The sequence below is a fragment of the Pecten maximus genome, chromosome 18 (assembly GCF_902652985.1).
Source record: "Pecten maximus chromosome 18, xPecMax1.1, whole genome shotgun sequence".
NCBI classification, from domain to species: Eukaryota; Metazoa; Mollusca; class Bivalvia; order Pectinida; family Pectinidae; genus Pecten; species Pecten maximus.
Genome location: NC_047032.1, coordinates 17,092,351 through 17,113,475, shown reverse-complemented (window position 1 = coordinate 17,113,475; position 21,125 = coordinate 17,092,351). Strand labels below are relative to the sequence as shown.

Genomic DNA, 21,125 nt, shown 5'->3' with positions numbered 1-21,125 from the left:
CTCAATTTGGCCCATAACTGGATATAAATATACTAGCGTAATTACACGTTTCCGCGTCATTAATAAGTGATATAAAGAGTAAATATACAGAAACGTCAATCAGCGCAACCAGAATTTAGTGAAAAGTATTAAAGAAAGTGTTTAATAATTACATTTTCAGTATGTTTTGAATTATATATTAATATTTACATTTTGGTAGCAAAGCCACGATATAAACTAAGTAAAAAGATTTGCAGTCTATGTGACCATAATTGACACCCAAAACGTGACATCAATCCATGCCGCGCATGGATATATTCACCCACCTGAACTACTTGTAACTAACGTAAATCGTTTTTTATGTTAATTAAAAAGTATCAAAAAGACATTTTATACAATATTGTTACACAAGTAATAAAAAAAAATGAACACACTGTGTTTTTTTCGTATTATTTCAATGCACTTTTTTGTTTGGCAATCTGAACGTGACAATTGAATTTTGAAAAAAGAGGCTGTTCTATTTGTCGAACCCCATTTACGAAATCGCTGAATATTGGCATTTTTTATGTTAACTCAATTTTAATTTTCAAAAATAACAAAACGAATAAGTCTAGAATGTAAATATAATCATTAAACTGTCTTTTTTGGTGTCGAACAATATGACATGTTTGTTTGCAAATCTCTGGCATCTATATCGACCATAGACACCAAAAAAAAGACAGTTTAATCCTTAAATGTAGTACGTACAAGTTTGCTTTAAAGATTGATTGAGGACACCAAGCATTCGTCGTTACCTGCAGACGCTCTACGTCATGGTAAGTGATTCGTTTTCAAAAGTATGCAGTGGCGTTAGTTTTGGTGCAGCTGTGATGTCACGAACCGTAGTAGGTAACGCCGGCTACCGGGCGATATGGAAAGCACACGAAGTTATCTTAGGTAGGTACTAAAAGTTAAATAGGGCAGACGTCACTTTGACTATATCCTATTTTACATGACCTCTGTTCGTTAACGTTAATTTCATCTTAAGCAAGATTTTTTTTTTTTTTCGATTTATTTTCAAATTTTGGCATAATATTTGTGTTTTCCTATTCCAAAAACCTATCAATAAAATATTTTATCATATTGATTATCATTGGTCGTATTGTTTTCTTTAGAAATTAAATGTTAAAGTGGATGTGTTTCTTCTGGAAAAAAGCCATGTATTGACATTCCAATAGTTTGACGCAATTTCGAGGTTTTATGGAACTGGTAGAGATGTTGCGATTGAGGTAAGTCTGTAATATAATAGAAAATCTATTTTTCTAATCTTTTCCTATTGTTGTGTAAACAATCAGGCGTATACTGATATTACAAAAATAGTAAAATCGAGCTTTATACATCTTAACTTTCTCAGTCCCCAATATTGAGACCCCAATGTTTCTTCCTGTAATGGTATTCAATACATTCTCTACAAATCATGTGTACGTGTGTAGTTCCACAATTCTTAAGTAAAAACATTGTTTTACAGACTGAATGGTACAAAGGCACATTACTAGCCATTTAATTGATGAAAGCAACTTACATCGCCAAGCTTTCAAATTTCGGATTACATAGAATCGACAACTTAATTCAAAACCAGCCAACTTAACGATATGTCGAGTTTCGTTTGATGTATATCAAAGGATCAAACTAGTCGTTTTGTTTTATCCACAAGTATAGCCAATGGATCATCGAGGGAGGTTATTCACTATGCTATATCGACTATAACAACATTAAATCCATTGTTCAATACTTATATTTACTTTGTCTTACTATTTTCGTCATTTAAAAAAAAAACTGAAGCTACAAAAAAACATGATCCACTGGGTGTTGTAGCCTGAGGCACTCGGTGTTAAAGGCGTATGGTGGCAACTGCCTCTTAGCATTGTGTCAATTTGATAATGCGGAGCAAATGTAAATACAAGGAAATAAATACGCAAAACAATAATCAAATAGATGATATTCAACTGTAACATAACATATGAAAACATGCATTCTTACCGCAGCATCAACCAAGCAGAAAGCCAGCAAACCAACGAATGCGGTCAGTTTCATTGTTAACATCTCACAACCCTTCTCCTCGCTCACTGTAAAGTTGTATAACTATACCTTGTTCGATATTTATACTTTAACTTCACGGGAACTTGGAAATTGTTATCTCGATGTGGCTAAGATTAGATTAGCGCTGAGGGGGCTTTTTGGAAAATGTATGTTTTGATTATTGGGGTCATTTTGAAGATGAACTGACGGTCTGAGAGTAGAGACATATGCAGTCATGTTACAGTTGTCAATAAAAACAATTTACGATTTTGGACACCACATGGCTGCTACAAATGTACAAGTGTGCTATACATGTACATGTGGTGTTTGTTAGTTTATTATTTTTATTTAGGATGATATCATTGCTGTCTAACACAGGGATATCATTTCCTATCAAACAGTGTAAGAGGTGCCTGAAATGGACCACTACTTTTGTCCAAGATGGCAGAACTGTGATGTTTCATTCGTCATACTAATGTACCTTTTGCTTAAAACGAAACGAGGAATCTTCACTTGCAATGAAATTGTATCAATTATACGGGCATATGTAGAGCCGGTCGCCTTCTTGGGGTCTCTCTTGTGTTCCATTATATGGTATCGCACGTACCTATTCTGTACGACAGATACGACCTAAATAAAGGAGCACGCGGTAGGTCACGAGAACCGGTTCGGTTCTAATGGTACATTGTGTTCCATTATGAGTACAACAAATTGGTTCTTGTACAACTGGTACGAACCCCATAAAGGAGATACTGGCAAGTGTTCCTCAAAACTTCAGGGAGATAAAGTATTTATTAACGTATTAGCAAGTGTGACTAACAGTTAATGATCTTAGGTAAAGTACATGTATTACTTCATCTGTGCTTACTACATTAACATATGACCTAATCCCTTTGTATTTTGTTTACATTAAAACCGACACAAAATACATTGTTTACAGGTACCATTATTCAAAGTGATTTGAAGATAACAGCAAGATAGCGGAAATGCCGGTGACTAAAAAGACACCAACAGAGTCTATTATCGGAGATATTATCAGTTTTCTTTTTATCCAATGGTCAAAGTTAACTCTTGGAGATTAGATTTCAAATCACGATCAAATGTTATGTAATGTTCTTTTGTTCTACAGGGGTCAAAGGTCATAAACTAGATCGTGGTGTAAACAAACATCACGGATATTTAAGCGATACACAGCCTCAACATCCGGTCATGTGACATGAAGAATCCGATTTAGGTATAGCGATTTCCAACGTCAAATAATACCAAAGTGTGTACAATTACACTGTATTCTTAACATGCAGTTTATAATAAAATCCTTATTTAAAGGAATAATCGATTTCAATCTATTTTAAACTTCTTTGAAATAGCTGGATGATAAGGTCAACTTGTGGATTTTTTGGTATCACAGGTTATCTATATCTGCTTCTCAGGTCTTATTTTCACACCTTATTCGAGCTCTTTAGAATTATACATGTTTAGCGGTACTGGACCCGACTAAACACCGGTGGCCATGTAGCTGAAATTGCTTGAGCGTCCGTCCGTAGATTTCGGAGATTCTGGGTTCGAGTCCCGGTCTGGTCGTTGCATTTCCCCTCTCCTGATACATTTGGCGCCATATTAAATAACCACGGGAGTGGTATAGGGCCTTGTGTGTCTCCTGATTCGAAGACTTTGTTAAAGGAGGGAGGAATTTGTAGTGGAACTATACAGTGCTGACCGCCAATGGCCAGACACATGTAGCTCAAATGGTTAGAGTGTCCGTCCAGAGTTTGGAGGTCTCGAGCTCGGGTCCCGGGTTCGAGTCCTCGTCTTGGCAACAGTGATTCCAACCACGGAGAAGCTTACTCAGATTTGAAACTGAGGACTGATGATTTTAGACAGACAGGTATCACAAGTTGCTTGGAAGAATCACCAAAAAATATATATATATTAGCGTTATAAAGATTTCTATTCATTCATGATAAAATAAAATTTAAGCCAGGCGCTTCATTCATGCAAACTTATTCATTTGTAAAAAAAAAAAAAAAAAAAAAAAACATAGTTTATTAATTTGTTTATTCGGAAATAACTGTCACATATGGATCATACAGTTTTTTTCTGTTTACAGTGGCTAATATCAACAAAAATCACCTGAAATGATTTGTAATCAAGGCGTAGCTCAAAATAGTTCAACAAGATATAGATATTCCCTAACTTTGAATATAACTTATATTAACGATCCATCCTGTCAGTCGAGACGGACATCCTATGTTGAAATTAAAGTCACTTTCGCAAAGGTCATAAATGTAATCACTTCTTGCCCAGGAAGCCAAGACCTGAGAGCGGACCGGAGTGATAGTGGCATGTGGTGTCCTCTGGTTCAACATACGGGTAGTTTGTCGCGTGCTCTGTTGTCATTACGTTTCCCTGTAGTATAAATTATCTCACTTAGCAAGCTGATATGTGTAATAGACTCTGATTTCTTTTATATGGATCATATGTAAGCTTAGTCCACAGAAAACAAAATATAATGTTTTCTAATCAAAATAGTTTCATAAGCGTGGTATAGATGATTGTTTCATCTATTTACCTACCCTTAATTTCCCAAATTAGTTTTTAAAAAAGTCATATCACCTTTTTCATAACCCGAATTGAAAATTCAAAATACCTTCGTGTCCTATTTTTGTGAAACAGGCAACGGGGAAAATAAACTCAATCCTTTTCGTTATCATTTAAATCTGGCACTATTCCTTGAATACTAATACAAGGAATCAGAAATGCAGCGAATTCCAATACAATGTCGTTATCAATATCAAAAACATGGTACATTGTATCATCTTCGTTAATAGAGTACGGTAAAAACTTACACTGACTTCCTGGTTGTCTCCAATACCATAGTGATAATGCATTGAGTTGTCTAGAGCTGTCCTGAACTTTGACCGAACGGTTGGGTCCGTCCAGTTCCATGATTTGAGAATAGGCACACTTTTTGTATAATCAGGTGTTACGGTGTTATAGAGTGGAAGACTTTGACATAACTCCAGGTGCATACGTGGATAGTAGGCGATAAAGGACAAACACATCTCCTCTTCGGTGGAGAGACCTCCCTACAATGCAAAAGATGTCTACATATTTTGATAACGCTTATTTATCTCAATTTACATTTTAATGTTATGGCAGTCTTCGATAAATGCTACAATCAGCTTTCGCTAAGATTTTTTTTTCAGATAATGACAAGTATAAGCTTAAAAATCAGTACTGTTTACTAAATTCTAATGAGCTTTTTCGTTTTATTTAACTCCTTAAGTTAACATTGATAAATAAGTCGTGTTAATTATTAATTGACAATCTTCACTGGACTGCAATCAAAAACACAATCTATGCAGGACATTGCCATGGAATCCCACAAATTGTTACAACATATTCATTGGCGCATTGATATATACATTGTACGTATGTGTGACAAGCATGGTCTCACCTATCCAACTGTTTATTTGTACATAAGTTATACAGTTCATAATGTTACAATACTGGTTTACTTCCGTGTTTTGATAAAACCTCGGTGTCAATAATACGCTTGTAGCATGGCATGATTAGCGCGCATATCATACAAACATTGTTGAGACAAAGTTGTAAGATTCCGTCGGGAACATAGACAGCGCTACCTTCGGTCATCAGAGGGTATATAAAGCGGGTACCTGTAAAGTGTGAAACGAAAGCAAAACGAAACGAAATCAAACAAAACGACAAATGAAAACAGTGAATATATAAGACTTTACAAAGGCCTAATTGTCCCATTCTCATCGGTGTAAAAACAACACAGAGGAAAGAATGAATTTATCGCAATATTCACTTACTTTTTTTAAATATGAAATAACTCTATTGAGATAAGATGCTTAGTCCACAATTTATAGGCGTGCAAATCGCGCAGTGTATTGGTGCACGCTCGATCTGAAATCACGTGACAGAGGTGATGTTAGCAACTCCGTTTATGGTAGAAAAGCCAGGTGTGTATCTGATCGTGAAAGGTTAGAGTTCCGGGGAAAATGCTACAGAGGACGACTCTAGTTCTGTAACTTTGTTGAACTATAAATAATTCTGGATATGTTTTAGACGATGTTTAAGTACTGAATTAGTGTCCTATGGTTGAAAAAGGAATGTATTTTATTTTATTTCAGCTTTGCTTGGACATTTTCATAAGACCAACTTGTTCATTTCATCTTAACCCCAGGTCAGACATGCAATAAATAACGTACTGTAGCTGAGTTATAGCAAGTTGAACAACGTTAACTTGTAAGAGTAACGTTCCTTCATTTTGAAAGTAAATCTAGTTGGTTATCAGTGATTTTTAATTAGCAGGTGGGTAAGAAATAGTGTATATAGTTTATGATTATAAAATTATTGGTAAACAGTTATTTCACCAGTATTTATCATTTTTGGTAGAATCAAATGTTTATTATACACATTTTTTGTACACACAATACACTACGTGATTAGTATGCCTATAAATAATCGACTAAGCATATATTCTGAATCAGACATCGAAAGAAATCACAAAAATAAAGCATCAGTACTTAAATATCCGTTTACCACTAACATCATGTACGTCTTGTGATGGGACTTAAACTGGTGTCCCGTGTGAGAATGTCTAACTTGCACGATAAAGATCCCTCTGCGGTTTTTCGATGAAGACTAGATGTGATAACACCGGCCCAGATGATAGGGTATTTTTAGGCCAATATTTAATATTTCGAATTATTTATTAGGTACTTAGTTGGACGTCAAAAACCTTGATAAACCAAATTCACAGGGTAGAGTCTTCTCTCTTCGCGTTCAAAAATTAAACACACCATCAATAAGACAGGCGACTCTCTTCCACCCCACTTTCCTCTTTCATGCCATACTGTTCCCATTCTACTCAATTTCCTATCTGTTCCCGTCTGCTGAAAGGCCGCAAGGCCGTAATAGCGGACTTAAAACCCGTTCAATAGATAAATAAATATATTCTGAATAAAGTTATTTTATATTTAGAGAACTGAACTAATATTGCGATACTCTTTTTCAGGTTCAATATTTTTTTACTTTCAACGAGATACAGAAACAAGAATGTCCTCATACATGAGAGCTAGTATTCGTCATACTACTTTTCTCTATTGCGATGAATTTATTCCTGTGTGTTGTTTTTACACCGATGAGAATGGGACACTTAGGCCTTTGTAAAGTCTAATATTTTTCTATTTATTAAATTTTTTTTTTTTTAATTTCAGTGTTTTCATTTTTCCTTTAGTTTGATTTCGTTTCGTTTCGTTTGATTTGGTTTTGATTTCGTTTCGTTTCATTTGTTTCGTTTCATTTGTTTCGTTTCGTTTTGCTATTGTTCCGCACTTTACAGGTACCCATATAAAGCCGTCTGCTAGTATGTCAGTTGGACCAGATGTTGTCAACTGACCAGGCAACATCGTAGGTTAGGTACTTTGTACTACGAGATAAAGTGAGTGAGCTTTCCTTCAATTGTAACACGTGCTCTCAGTCTGTTTTGAGCAGTGGTACCTGAAGCTGGCTGTGACTGTGAGCAGCGGTGTTTTCTAGCTATTGTGCGTGTGTTGGTCGGTGTTTACCAGTTATGTCCCTTTGAGCGGGCAGGCGTGCATGCATAGTATTCTGGTATTGAGTACTCACTCATAGAGTACTGGGTCCCTAAGAAAGCTGTATATAACATGTTCCCATATACTTTATATATTGATAGTTGATATTTAGTGTTGCTTAATAAATAAGTAGTGAGTAGATATAGGCAGAGACGTTTTGTCCTTGCTCTACATTTTAGCCTAGTTGATATCTGTAAATAATGTCTGCTCAGTAAGGGTGTGTGTACATATTATTGCTACCATTCTTTGAGCAAGGCATGCTCAGAATATATTTCATATATATATCTCGGCACTTTTGAGCACCCGATTTGAACACCTTTCAGGGATCCCCAGAAGTAACTTTGATACGGACCCCCGACACGTTACCTATGTAAGACAGCTTTGCCAGATGTTTTAACGTTTCCGAATCACGTAACGTTTCCGAATCACGATTTGTCTACATAACATCTAGTGTAACAATTCATAGAGATCGGTATCCAGATCTGTAGACAACATAAATTTTCAAGGTAATTAATCTCTTAGCCTCCTTTTATAGCACGTTTAAATATTTTGTACCTATTACATCTTCTGTAATACCTTGACAGGCGGAAAAAAACAAGCATAAGAAACGACATTCATACTAATATTTAAAACCCACAAATACATATCTAACACTATCACTTGGAACTCTGACAGAAACAATTACAAAGATAGGACCTTGAGCATATTATATTAGTAACAATAATATGGAAGGAGTTCAAACAGACTGAACGGGTTTTAAATGAAGGCGATGACTAAAGGCATTATATTAATTGAGGGAGTTATAAGAGAGAGAACATCATATCAATGAAGGGCTGAAAGAAATATCTTGATCAGTTTTAATTCATGAATTTGATCAATTGCATCAATGACGAACTGTTGAATAGAAAGTCATTACATTTTGCATATATTTTGGAAAACATGAGAGAATGGAATAGTTCAAACAACGGTATCGTGCAGTTTTCCGTTCATTGTTTGGCATATACTGTATACTAGATTTATATTTAGAGTTATTGTCATTTGTGTTCTGTACAATTTATTCAGTACTCACAAAGGTTAATCCCCGTTTGTGTCTGGTGTCGTAAACACATTTCACTTCCAGCTTGTCACCCTGTAAAACAATAGATTGTGACAAAATGACGTTCAGTTTATAGCAACACTGATTATACAATGTCAACAATGTAACTCATATTGTGTCAACCTGGTGTGCATTTCTTTCAGTATTAGGCGAATACATTTTATGCAGTAATTGATATGATCGACGTAGCCACTTGTCTTTAATGTATGGTAAAAAAAACTGTTCTTCAAAGTTCATTTCATCAACAGTAGCGATGATCTTACATAAGTGTCTCCACGGTTTGCAAATCAACATCTAAATTTAATTCTGATTAACAGTGCCATAACTTAATGTTAGGATTACATTTTTCTGTGACCATTACCCAAATTACCAATAACAGCAAGTGATTGTATAAATGTATAACTTTCCTATATCTAAGTAATAGTTTTCCTAACTCTCTTTTGCTTTTCAAGCTCTTAACAGCTATAACTGACGAGTAGTTGAAGAATAATCTGCATGATACTTTTAGATTTATTATTGATTGATCTATTATCAAATAAACATAATACAAAAGAAAAGCAGAACAGACTCCTCTGCGAAATGATTTCATTTCGACTTACCGGGAATATCTTTCTTTTCTTTGGAAGATAGCGCATGTCTTGGAAGTCAAAATCGTAATGCTTGTCGGTTGCCAATGGTTTGATTTCCCTTCCGTTCCGATAGTGACGTGTGGTCATTTCCTTCCCCAAGAGATGGGAGTGTTGTAGAATAGCGAATGCTTCTATTCCCTCTGTTGGTACTCCCTATGATGAAGAATCCATGACCTTTTTTTTTTTTTTTTGTAAGTGTATTTGCATATAGATCTAATCTAATTACATTGTCGGCAAAGTAGGACCGCTCTTTACGGTAAATCACCAATAATGCTGGCTACATTATTTTTCTCCAGACAAAAATACATAACTGGTTAGAAATTGCATTAATTACATTGTATCCCTATTTCTATGCGTTTTGACAGAGCAAATCAAGACAGATAGTAACAATGATAGTTTTCTGATAGTTAACCTAATAATTCCCTTGTCCCATATGCACACTTTCTTGATACCGTACCAAGAGTAAAATAAAAATGGCTTACTTAAACTATGAAAAATGTCAAATCTCAGTGATGAATAGCAAATTTATAACGACTAGTAAAATAACCATACAGCTAGGATATCTTGCTCACCTTCCCCAGAAGTTCAGAGGGACAAAATCCTTCAGAGACAAAGGCGGGTTCAAAAGGAGGGATAATGTGGTTTTTACCAACAGCTAATCCAATTTGTAGTAATCCGGCGTCGTGTGTTCGGAGTGTTGGAGTCATGGTGATTCGGATACCGGAACTATCGACAATATCTGCAAAAGAGAGTCAAACACTAATGAGAAGGGATAGTACTAACTGATCCGGCCCAATGACAGTGCAATGGGTATTCATACAACGATGGTACAGTGTATGATTTCGTGTTCAGGAAACTGTAGATCCCCCAAGAATAATTTTGTTTGTTTGTTTGCTTGCTTTATTGTTTGTTGGGCTTATCATGCCATGAACAGCCAGACTAATTTTGAGGTAAGATCTCCTCCCTCACTGAACTACATACGTGATGCCCATCGCATGCCATCCAGATTAGTTAGGGCAAACTGTATTGCACAAGGAAAACCACGATAGTACAGACGGCTTTGTTTCTCAGCTCCCAGAGAAAGATAGAAACCGACACGAGTAGGAAGTGTCGAACCGTGCACCTCGGAGCTTCGCAGTAGGTTAATTGACCTGCACCTGAACTATCGCGGTCCCTCGCAGTGAATAGGATATCCTCTATCAAATGGTATGTTGATCGTGTGCGTTGGCTAAGATTTGTCCTCAAGTAAAATCGTGTTTTCTTTTTAGTTGGGACAATGTATAGACCAAATCTGTTGCCCTCGTCAAAACACTTTGGATCTTTTTTATATATGACCAGTCCCATAAGTGTCCCATTGGGAGCATGCGGGAACGTTTAACCCAATCCTTTATTTTATTGGCAGGGAAAACGACGACTACTGACCAGAATTCTGCGTTACTAATATTGCGTGTTTGTCTCAGTCGGTCTTATTAATTGATAGTTTTCGTGCATCCCTTCCTTGTAACATTTCTCCGTAAACATATCTTTGCGTTTGTGAATTATATATTTACATTCGCTCGGTTATTATTTTTCGGACTATATCTAATGAGTGCGAATGCAGCGATTTTAAATCTCCCGCGAATGTTTCCCTCTATACAGCATCACAAAAATAAGGTATAGAAATACTTTGAAGCTGAAAAATGAAAAAAAAAATAGTTTCATATAGCAATATGATAATAATTAAATCTTGCTTGTAATAAGCATTTATATTGACTTGAACATATATGATATATGTCATCAGCCCATCAGGTAAAACTGATAACGCTTTTTGTAACGTCGTTCTTGATTGGCCAAAACAGCGCAATCATTTCTAGGAGGAAAACGTTCGTCGATTAAAGACTGTCATAATGAACTATACACGGTTTATTTAGAATATATTCCGTTAGATTTTATGTATAAACACATGTTTACCTTGATTAATTGAATAATTATTCGTCTTCGTAATGATTTGAATTAATACAATGTACCTGCTTTCACAAAATGTTACCAACATTTCATTTCTAATCTCCTTATTTCACCTTCGGATAAACACAGGAAGTCCTGACATATATAATGGTTTCAAACATGTCTGTTTATTTATAATATATAACCCAACTCCTAAGTCAAACAACAATAACATTATTCGCAAGCATACTGTGTGGAATCTTTCAAATGCAGATTTTGAATTATAGCGTTGTATATTCAGAAAAGTGGTTTCAATTTAATCTGTCTTTCTTTTCATGACGTCACTTACCCGCTTTAGCCATTGGATTGTCGTAATGGGTCTCCATCACAAAGAAATCTGGATCACCATGGGAACCGAGAGAGTACCCGGCATCAGGGGGGTAGTAAAACGCCTGAAAACCGACAAAAGAAAACTGAAGTCAAATTCTAAACCATATGAGACGGAGCACGACCAGGACATAGATCTATTAACCGCGATTCCCTTGAGGTGCCCCCTGGTGATGCACGAGAAAAGATTCCCAGCCATGCACACTGTATAGTAAAACTCAACTCTCTTTTAACTTAGAGATCAAAATACAGTAGGTACAGTGTACATGAGCATTTTCCTAATGCATAAATCTTGCATTTTCTTACTATTTCCACTGTTTGTGTATAATTCAATTCATTTAAATCAAGCACAGATTTTCAGGCAATATAATCTAGTACATTTCAAAGATGAAGCATGTAATTGCCCTCATACAGTTTCTTTGGTTTGTACAGATGTTAATGCTTGGAAGCGATATAGAGAAGGTAATCCAGACTTTAACAATACATTGTTTACAAAAAAATTGAACAATTTTACTATAAACTATCCCAGCTAAACAAAATCAGTGAACAACAAAAATGAAATTTAATTAATCTCGTCTGCGTGCATGTTATGCCAAGGGAATGTGTTTTGATAATTTATAACCTTTTGAAGTGAAAATGTAACACGTATTGTATTCTGAGGCACTTTGAACTACATGTACATGTACATGTATATGGTACCAACTCGATGTCACTTGTAATGCTATATATCTCCATAACATCCCGCAAATACAAGATAGCACCAAATGTGATGTTTTATTAATGTTAAAACTAGTAAAAGTGCATATCATGCCATGGAGATGTTTTTTAAGAATTCATTACCGTTTGAAATCATCAACGCTAACTTTTTTCTATATATATATTTCTATTCTAAGATTAAATGTTACTTTAATAACCATATCGATTGGATAAACCTGTACACTGTAAAACTACAAGGACACTTTAGACTCTTCAACATCAGCTGTTCATTTCGATTTGTTTACGTACAACGTAACTAAAAGGGATAGCTTACTACTTAGTGGTATGATAAGCGTAAGGGTTGCAATTTCCAAATTGTTATTTTTTCTATTTCTAGATAGCAACATCCCTGTTTCCCCTACCTACAGTGTTAACATGTCCCTGTTGATTCGATATTCTAAATACAGTTTTATATGCCGTGCTGTGGTCTTGGTCTTATCAAAATTCAAGCATTCAAGGCCAACAACGCAGGATAAATCAATTCAAATGCACCTAACAAACCAAATATCCCAATGATACGTTTGAACAGCTTGAACAAAGTAAATCAAATGTCCAAATATGGAACGATTAACAGGTAGTTGTGCTTAATAACACTTTTTTATCCTGCAACTGGCACTGTATTGTCGGAATACACCCACCATTTATATTTTGCTATATACGGCAGTGACGGAAAACAGCTGTATTTTAGAATCTTAGCGCGTGCGTCAATTCTACTGACCTACAGTGAAACAGTATTTAAAAGGCGAACATATTTGGGGCATTCTTGATACTTTTCACTTCAAAATTAATACTTTTGATGACTGTTGCATGATAAATAGAATACATGGTCAGTGTCTTAAAATATCAGCTGTATTTTTATCTTTCTTTACCCTCGCCAAAATACAGCTTATATTTTAAGACACTAATCATGTATTCTCTATATCTTAAATACTGTCGAGCCTATCTAGGGAGACATTGCACGAGATCAACCAAACATGTCTTAGTACAGAGATCGTCATAAAATATGTATAAAATCATCATATACATATGATGTTTATACTCGGAATAGAATTGACGTATCAGATCAGTTTAACTTGTGGCTTACCAAATATTAAAAAAATAAAAAGTGAGAGCGTATAGTACGCTGTGAGCTGTAATTTACTCTACATACCTCTCCACCAATGGCCCATGCTACAACGACCTGGGTAATACAATCATGAAGTGCTTCCGGTACGGTGGCGTGCTTTTCGCACCGAAAGGTGGCGCCATCGTATGAGGCTAGTTCAGACGCTGGTTTAGGACATTTAAAGATGAGCACGTGGTGAGTATTTAGTTCGTTCCCGGGTGTTACGATTGGTTCGTACTGAAGGGAAACAAGTGCATGTATGAAGCCTTTTACATTTGGCCGTAATTGAGAAATGTCTACATTAATCATATTCCAATTTTGAGAGATTCAATGTATACCTTATGTATAGGGACATTTTTAATGTAAATTAAGATTCGAATGTAGTCTTTTAAAATGGTCCAAAACCGAACTGTTTCCTTACTACAAAACATTTACTCTTATTTCACTTTTAGATACAAATCACTATTCATTTACTTAGCTTTACCTAATAATTACCAAAGAAAGTAACATTATAATTTTAACTAAAACGTGAGTTGACGTACCTTGATCATGTGATGTTTTGAAGCCAAGGGAGGTAACTTAAATGCTCGACACGAGTAGGTCGTGGTGTCAGACGGAACGTGATACTGTAGGAACGGAATAATATATATATATAGTTAATAGTACAAAACATTCGCATCAGAAACATCGACGTCATCCGTAAGATTTAAACATTGTAATTTTCACAAACTTTGTAACATGCACATAAATGTCATGTTCTAAGGTTAGGAACCGTGAGATAATGAAAATATAATTCATATTTGTAAGCTGTAAGTCATAAGTTATTCACGTGAAATATATACAATGTATATCCAATTATCAGTGGAATAAATTACCCCAGAATCTAAACATACATGTAGTCACATATAATGAGTGTCAATATTAAAACTAACATAATGACACTATTGCTCACATATATATAATAAATACAACAATTAAACACAGGGCTTTGAAAATAAACGAAAAAAAACTGCAAAGTAAGCAACCCAGACACATGCAAGTTATGATAAATTTTTTTTTTTTGAAGAAATACAATCACCAGAAGGCGTTATCAATGAAACTGGAGATCTTACATTGTCATGAACGAAGTCAAACGTGACTGTGTCACTAGGTATATTGACATCATCGGCTGTCAGAGAAGAAGATAATAGCATGACGCTCTTCGTTCCCCGCCTGGTGGCGCCGTGGTAGGGGATATAACTCGTCACATCGTCCGGGTGGTAGGAGAAGATAATCCTGGTTGTGTCATCCTGTAAAACAACAAAAAATGCCTACGAATACAACAAGAAAATAATATATTATCTGAATTTATAAATTTGTAACGTGTCATGTTTATATTGGAGATAGAATCTATATTTCAGGGCCAAGTTGTTCAAATGTTGATTAGCTTAATCACTTGATTAGTGAAAATTGCATTTCTCCTTAACATCAAAACATGTATGTGTGTATTCCTTAAAACAGGTAGGAAGGAAGAGATTGACGAGTGTCGTAATTTGTTAAAATTTTGTTATTTTACGTTTAAAACAAATTATTTTATCATGATTCTAAAAATGCTGTTTAACTGTGATTAGCGTATCACCTTTTGAACGACTGGACCCTGATCCTTTTTATCTGTTGTATATTTGCTTTGCGATATATATAAAATCCTTTCTTAAACAAATTATCTATTTCAAAAGAAAATATTTTCCTTTTCTTTTGATACAAAATGTAAATCCGATTCAATATGCCGTGAAGGCAGAATTATGATAACTAATATTTGAAATAAACCTACGGAAATTTCGATATCTAGTGAATGCTCATTTAATGTGTCGACCAGTAAGTACTGTATATAATGTATATCATAAAAGTAAAATCTTTTGTGCAAAGTTTTGTTGCTGTAATAGTTATAGAAATATTGATAGAGGTTTCCAGTTTATTCCTTTGTGTTTGTGCTGCATATTGCGTTGATAAGCGAGTTTGTGTCGTATTTTTGTCTATAAAATAGCAATACATATCATAATACTCGTCTTGTAATCAGTATTGGTTTAGCTGATGTTCATTTTTCATTCCCGTATTTATCAAGTAATCATCCTATTCCATTATGTATAAATCTAAAGCATTTCTTAGAGTATTTATGTGTTATTATCGTAATATACTTATACGTACCGTAATAACCATATCACCAGCACTGTCACATGTGTTGAGTTTGCGCACAAAGGTAAGGACAGTACCGGAAGCGGTTTCCTTGCCAGCGATGAGAAACCAGTCTTGTGATTGGTCAACGACCGGTGGGGCATGTTCAGTGGTGTGATAGTCCTGAGTAAAAGATAAAAACAGCATATAAACCCAAAGACGCCAGGACAGAAGAAAAACTAGACACGCAGTCGAAAATGTTTATTTCAATCAGATGATCATATATATGCTAAATAATCCTTTTTATTCTAATTTTCTCATCATAAAAATCCTTTAATTTTTCAGTTACAAATATATCAAATATTATATTATTACTGTCCTGAAAGCCAATTCATCGCTCATATCTGCATCAAAAATGGATATATCTTTATTTGATTGCATGTTCTTTATAAGAATCACGTGCTCATTCTTTCGCCTGTACTCACATCTTTTATATGTCTCAAGACACAATGACATATACTTTTAGTTTTGCTATTGATACAAAGACTCATTTCACACGTTTTTGTATCATTATATTAAATAAACATTTATTTCCGATGATTTACATGTATCATCTAAGCTCAACACAAATATAAAAGACAATTACATCAAATCCATCGTTCAACATTGTTTACCTTAACATGACCGACAAAGTTCGGGTCAACTTGGAAGTAGTACTATATGTGTTTGGATGGTTAAAAAAATGCTTAAACTAGTAGGTTATATCGACTTATATCAGGATAAGAATTGAATTGTTGTATTCACTTACGAATAAGTGCTTTTAGTATGGCCAAACCAGACACTAAAACAATTAGTGATCAACTGGATATCGTGACCTTACTTATTGTACTTAACGTATCGGCAGCAATATATATCTGATATAAACTTAGTGTCAATCAGGCTTTCTTCGGCATTTATAATACCAAACATACATTGTAATAACCAATGATAGTTCTATGTTTTTAATAACTCAGTCCGTCCTAAATACTTAACCTATCATGATAGACATACCTTGAAGTAGGTTTGGCCGTCCTTGACACCGCCCACGATGACGTCAGCAGGGAACATCTTGCCATTCGGGGAGATTCCGAATCCAATATATCCCTGCGTGTTCACGTGAGTCTCAAAGGTCACGTGAGTGTCATTGGTGGTCCAAAATAGCCAGTACTGACCAGTGGCATCCAGCTGGACATAATGGTCAAAATGGCGCGTTGGCGTCGGCCTCGATACCTGCAAGATACCCATTCGTAATAATATTACAGTTGAGTTTTTAACTTAAAACAAACTATACATACCATGAATTAATGAATGTATTGTTTTTGATTTTGAGAAACCAAAACAATTTTTTTCATTCAATTTTTACTTCTTTTTATATCGACAAGATGAAATAACGAATACTAGAACATCAACTTATGGATACAAAGAGAAGAAAAACAATACCGTTGTGATAAAGGTCATTGGATTACATGTACCTCATATATAAATTCACAAAATATTGGATCCGTTGGCCACGTTGTCGTAGATGAATCATCAGTTTGTTTTCAGTGATGAACACGTTTTTCGACAAGAGAAGTATTTCAAATTAAAAGTTATACAAGGGCTTCGGGTAATCATAATTTCAGATAACAAAGTTTGAATTAAGGATCAGGTCATATACGTGTATCAAATGACACATATCTGCACTTTTTACATTGATATGTTCGTACTAAAGCCTTTTTAACTTATTTAACCACTACAAAAAAATATTACTGTGATGTACTTACTGTTGGCGTTCTCGATTTTTGCGAATAAAACAGATTTAAATATATTAGCTAAACTCCAAATTTGAGAGCCAATCATACAGGTACAATAATGTACGTCCTATTGACAGTAAATATACACAAACGCTAATTAGCGCAACCATAATTTAGCGGAAAGCTTTCAAAGCGAAAAAGTGTTAAATAATTACGTTTTCAGTACAATAAAATGTAAATTTGAAATATATATTAATGTAGTACGTACACATTTTCTTTAAAGATTGATTGAGGACATGCATACGTCGTTATCTATAGTAAGTGGTTTGTTTTCAAATGTATGGAGTGGTGTTAAGTTGGTAAACGGAAATCTCACGAACCACTGTAGGTAACGCCGGCTACGGGGCGATATGAAAAGTACACGATTTTATCTTAGGTAGGTACTAAAAGTTCAAATAAAGCAGACTCCACTTCGACTACATTTTATAAGACATGTACTCTGTTCATTAAGTCATATAGTGATTCTAGTAAGTCGACGCAATTTCGAGATTTTAAGGAACTGGGCGAGATGTTGTGATTGACCAAAGTTGACAATAAAACAATAAGTCTCTATTCTCTCATCGTACGCTATTGTTATTCAACCAATGGCGGGTAGACTGAATTACAAAAATAGTAAAACGGGTATAGGTACAAATGTAGCTTTATACATCTTGACTATCTCAGTTTAAAATAATGGGAACTCAATGTTTCTTTCATTCGATATAATGTCAATATATCTGACAATTTATACATACATGCGTCGTTCCGGATTTCTTAAGTAAAAAAAGATATACATGTATTCACTCTCGGCATCTTCGTAATGTCATGGCAAAATCGAAGGCACGTGACTAGCCATTAAATAGCGATTAATAGGCAGTTTCAAGAGAACCGACAAACTAATCCAAAGCCAGACTTTTTTAAAGCGGTATTTTGACGATGATGAACGTCGAAGGATCGAACCAGTCTTTTTATTTTATTCTCAAGATGGCGGTGACTTAGCGAAGCGTTCGTTCAATTTTGCCATGACATATTCCTTCGGGCAGAGAGCGAAACAGGGTGGTAACTCACTAAAAATGAATATCTTTTAGTCGTATTCAGTTAAATAAACCATATGGCAACATAAACAAAATAGATAAACAACAAAGAATATTAATAATACAAATCTAATCAAATAAATGATATTGGATCGTTAAATAACAGATATGAAACATGCATTCTTACCGAAGCTTCAACCCAGCAGAAAGTCAGCAAACAGACGAATGCGGTCAGTTTCATCGTTGACCTCTTCACTACCCTTCTCCTTGGTCGCTGTCTGCTTATATAAGTATACTTAGTTAGTTATTTATACTTTTACCTAACGGGAATTTCGAAATTGTTATCTCTCAATGCCTGCATTGCGAAAGAGGAATGTCGTTACTCGAGACACATGACAGGAATACGGCTCAGATTAGATTAACGCTTATAAGGGGCTTTAGAGGGGAAGTTTGCTTTGATTATGTAGGTCATTTTGAGCTTGAAGGTCTAATAGTAGGGATACAAATGTATATGCAATCATGTTATATTGTGGATACACAAGTGCGCTACAAATGCACATGTTTGTTTGTGAGTTTTTTTTCATTGTCACAGCGATGAACAACGCATGGCTGCCTTACACATTTAAATTATTTCGCACCAATCACAACGCTTTTAGAGGTTCCTCATCTGCCCCTTATTTGTCCTTGAAAAGGAAGGTCTTGGGATCAGCCACAAGACCGAGTACACACAAAAATCTAATTAGTATGTACTGAATGTTCAACGATATAAAATGTACGGTAGGACTGATGAAACCGTTGCCAGTATAATGAGACTGGTTCATATGCCAGGGTACTGTACCTTGGTGTGGTAGCGTCCGTCGTGGATGTCGTCTTCACATGGCCTTGTAAGTACAGTAGTTTTGTAAAAGTGGAGAGTATAGGTCACCTAAAGCTAGAGTATAGGTCACCTAAAGCTAGGGTATAGGTCACCTAATTAGCTTAGGTTAGCGGGAATTTCCCTTCAGCTCAGTGGTTGGATGTTTGCCTTGAGAGCAAACGGTTGCTAGTTTTGGATTTGGTGCCGTGGTGAAAGCTAAAGGAGATCGAGATCTTGGTTGTGATTTTTTTCGGGAGCGAAATATTTGTGAAGGAGGTAGTAGTGTAAACGTAGAGAGTATAAGGTCGCTGTTAATTTCCTTTAGCCTAGTGGTAGGATGCTTGTCTTGAGGGAGAAACGTGGCCAGTTCAATTCCCGGTATGAGAAGGGTATGTTTCATTACTCGTTCCTATTACATGCAGTTGATATGACTTTAAACCACAAACAACTTACAGGATATTATACTTTCAAATCAGCCATTTATCTTTCCGTAAACAGTAGTGCAGCAACTACAATGTGTCATTGCTATAGATTTAGATATTCCCAACTACAATGTGTCATTGTTATAGATTTAGATATTCCTAACTACAATGTGTCATTGTTATAGATTTAGATATTCCCAACTACAATGTGTCATTGTTATATATTTAGATATTTCCAACTGCAATGTGTCATTGTTATATATTTAGATATTCCCAACTACAATGTGTCATTGTTATAGATTTAGATATTCCCAACTACAATGTGTCATTGTTATATATTTAGATATTCCCAACTACAATGTGTCATTGTTTTATATTTAGATATTCCCAACTCCAAGTTTACAATGTGTCATTGCTATAGATTTAGATATAGGAAATCATTTGGTCTACCTCTCTAAGACGCATCCTTAAGAAAAGAGATGAAAGTAAGTAAAGAAGTGAAAGTAAAAGACATTCTGAAGTATAAAAACTGACGGAAACATACCGTGTGTTTTTATCGGGTCCATACAAGCTGTATCAAATAGGTACAGTATGAATGAAATGCAATTAAATATTAAGAGAATTTTAAAGATGGTGGACGTCGATACCTCCAAGCAAAAAAAAAACGGGTATTTCCTTAATGGACGTAAAATCAATACCTGACTAGTTCCGTCAGACATTGTCCTTTGCAATTCATAAAATATCATCGCAAATGGAAAGTCCCTGTCTCGCATTTTAACAAAAAGTACATTTGCATGACATGAGATTCACAGTCTATACATCTTGGATCCAAAAAAAACTATCCACGAGAACCTGTTCGGTTCTAATGGCTCAGTGCGTTCCATTATGAGTACAACAGATTCTTACCGGTGCAACTGGTACGAACCCGATAAAGGAACGCATGGAGAGAGATCAGCAATTACGGAGATGTAATGGTATAAGAACGGTGGAGTGTGAGGTATTTATTAGCGTATTAGCGACGTCGACTTGACTGATTATCTTAGGGAAAGTACATTGATATACTATATTATAAGATTAACTAGCCCCCTCATTTAATCTTTTCTCTATATACGGGTTACATTTAAACAGACATTAAATATTATGTACAGGTACTATTATCCATAATGATTTGTACGTTGCATGCAAGATAACGGAAACTTTGTTGTCTAAAAAACCACCAACGGGGTATATTGTGGAAAGTTTTATCAGTTTTCTTTTTATCCTAAGGTCAAAGTAAACTGTTCGATATAAGTTT

The 21,125-nt window shown here is 35.2% G+C and overlaps 1 protein-coding gene across 1 annotated transcript; it reads right to left on the bottom strand.

Annotated features, from left to right (window-relative positions):
- Positions 1–4,075: 4,075 nt before the first annotated feature.
- Positions 4,076–18,850, bottom strand: LOC117317059 (DBH-like monooxygenase protein 1). The gene is made up of 12 exons (XM_033871845.1): positions 18,741–18,850; positions 16,759–16,977; positions 15,742–15,891; positions 14,670–14,846; positions 14,100–14,183; positions 13,603–13,794; positions 11,659–11,761; positions 9,959–10,125; positions 9,357–9,539; positions 8,731–8,790; positions 4,884–5,123; positions 4,076–4,443 (listed from the first exon to the last, which is right to left on the bottom strand). The coding sequence occupies exons 1-12, from the start codon at positions 18,792–18,794 to the stop codon at positions 4,327–4,329; spliced, it is 1,746 nt and encodes a 581-aa protein (XP_033727736.1). The 5' UTR covers positions 18,795–18,850; the 3' UTR covers positions 4,076–4,326.
- Positions 18,851–21,125: the final 2,275 nt, after the last annotated feature.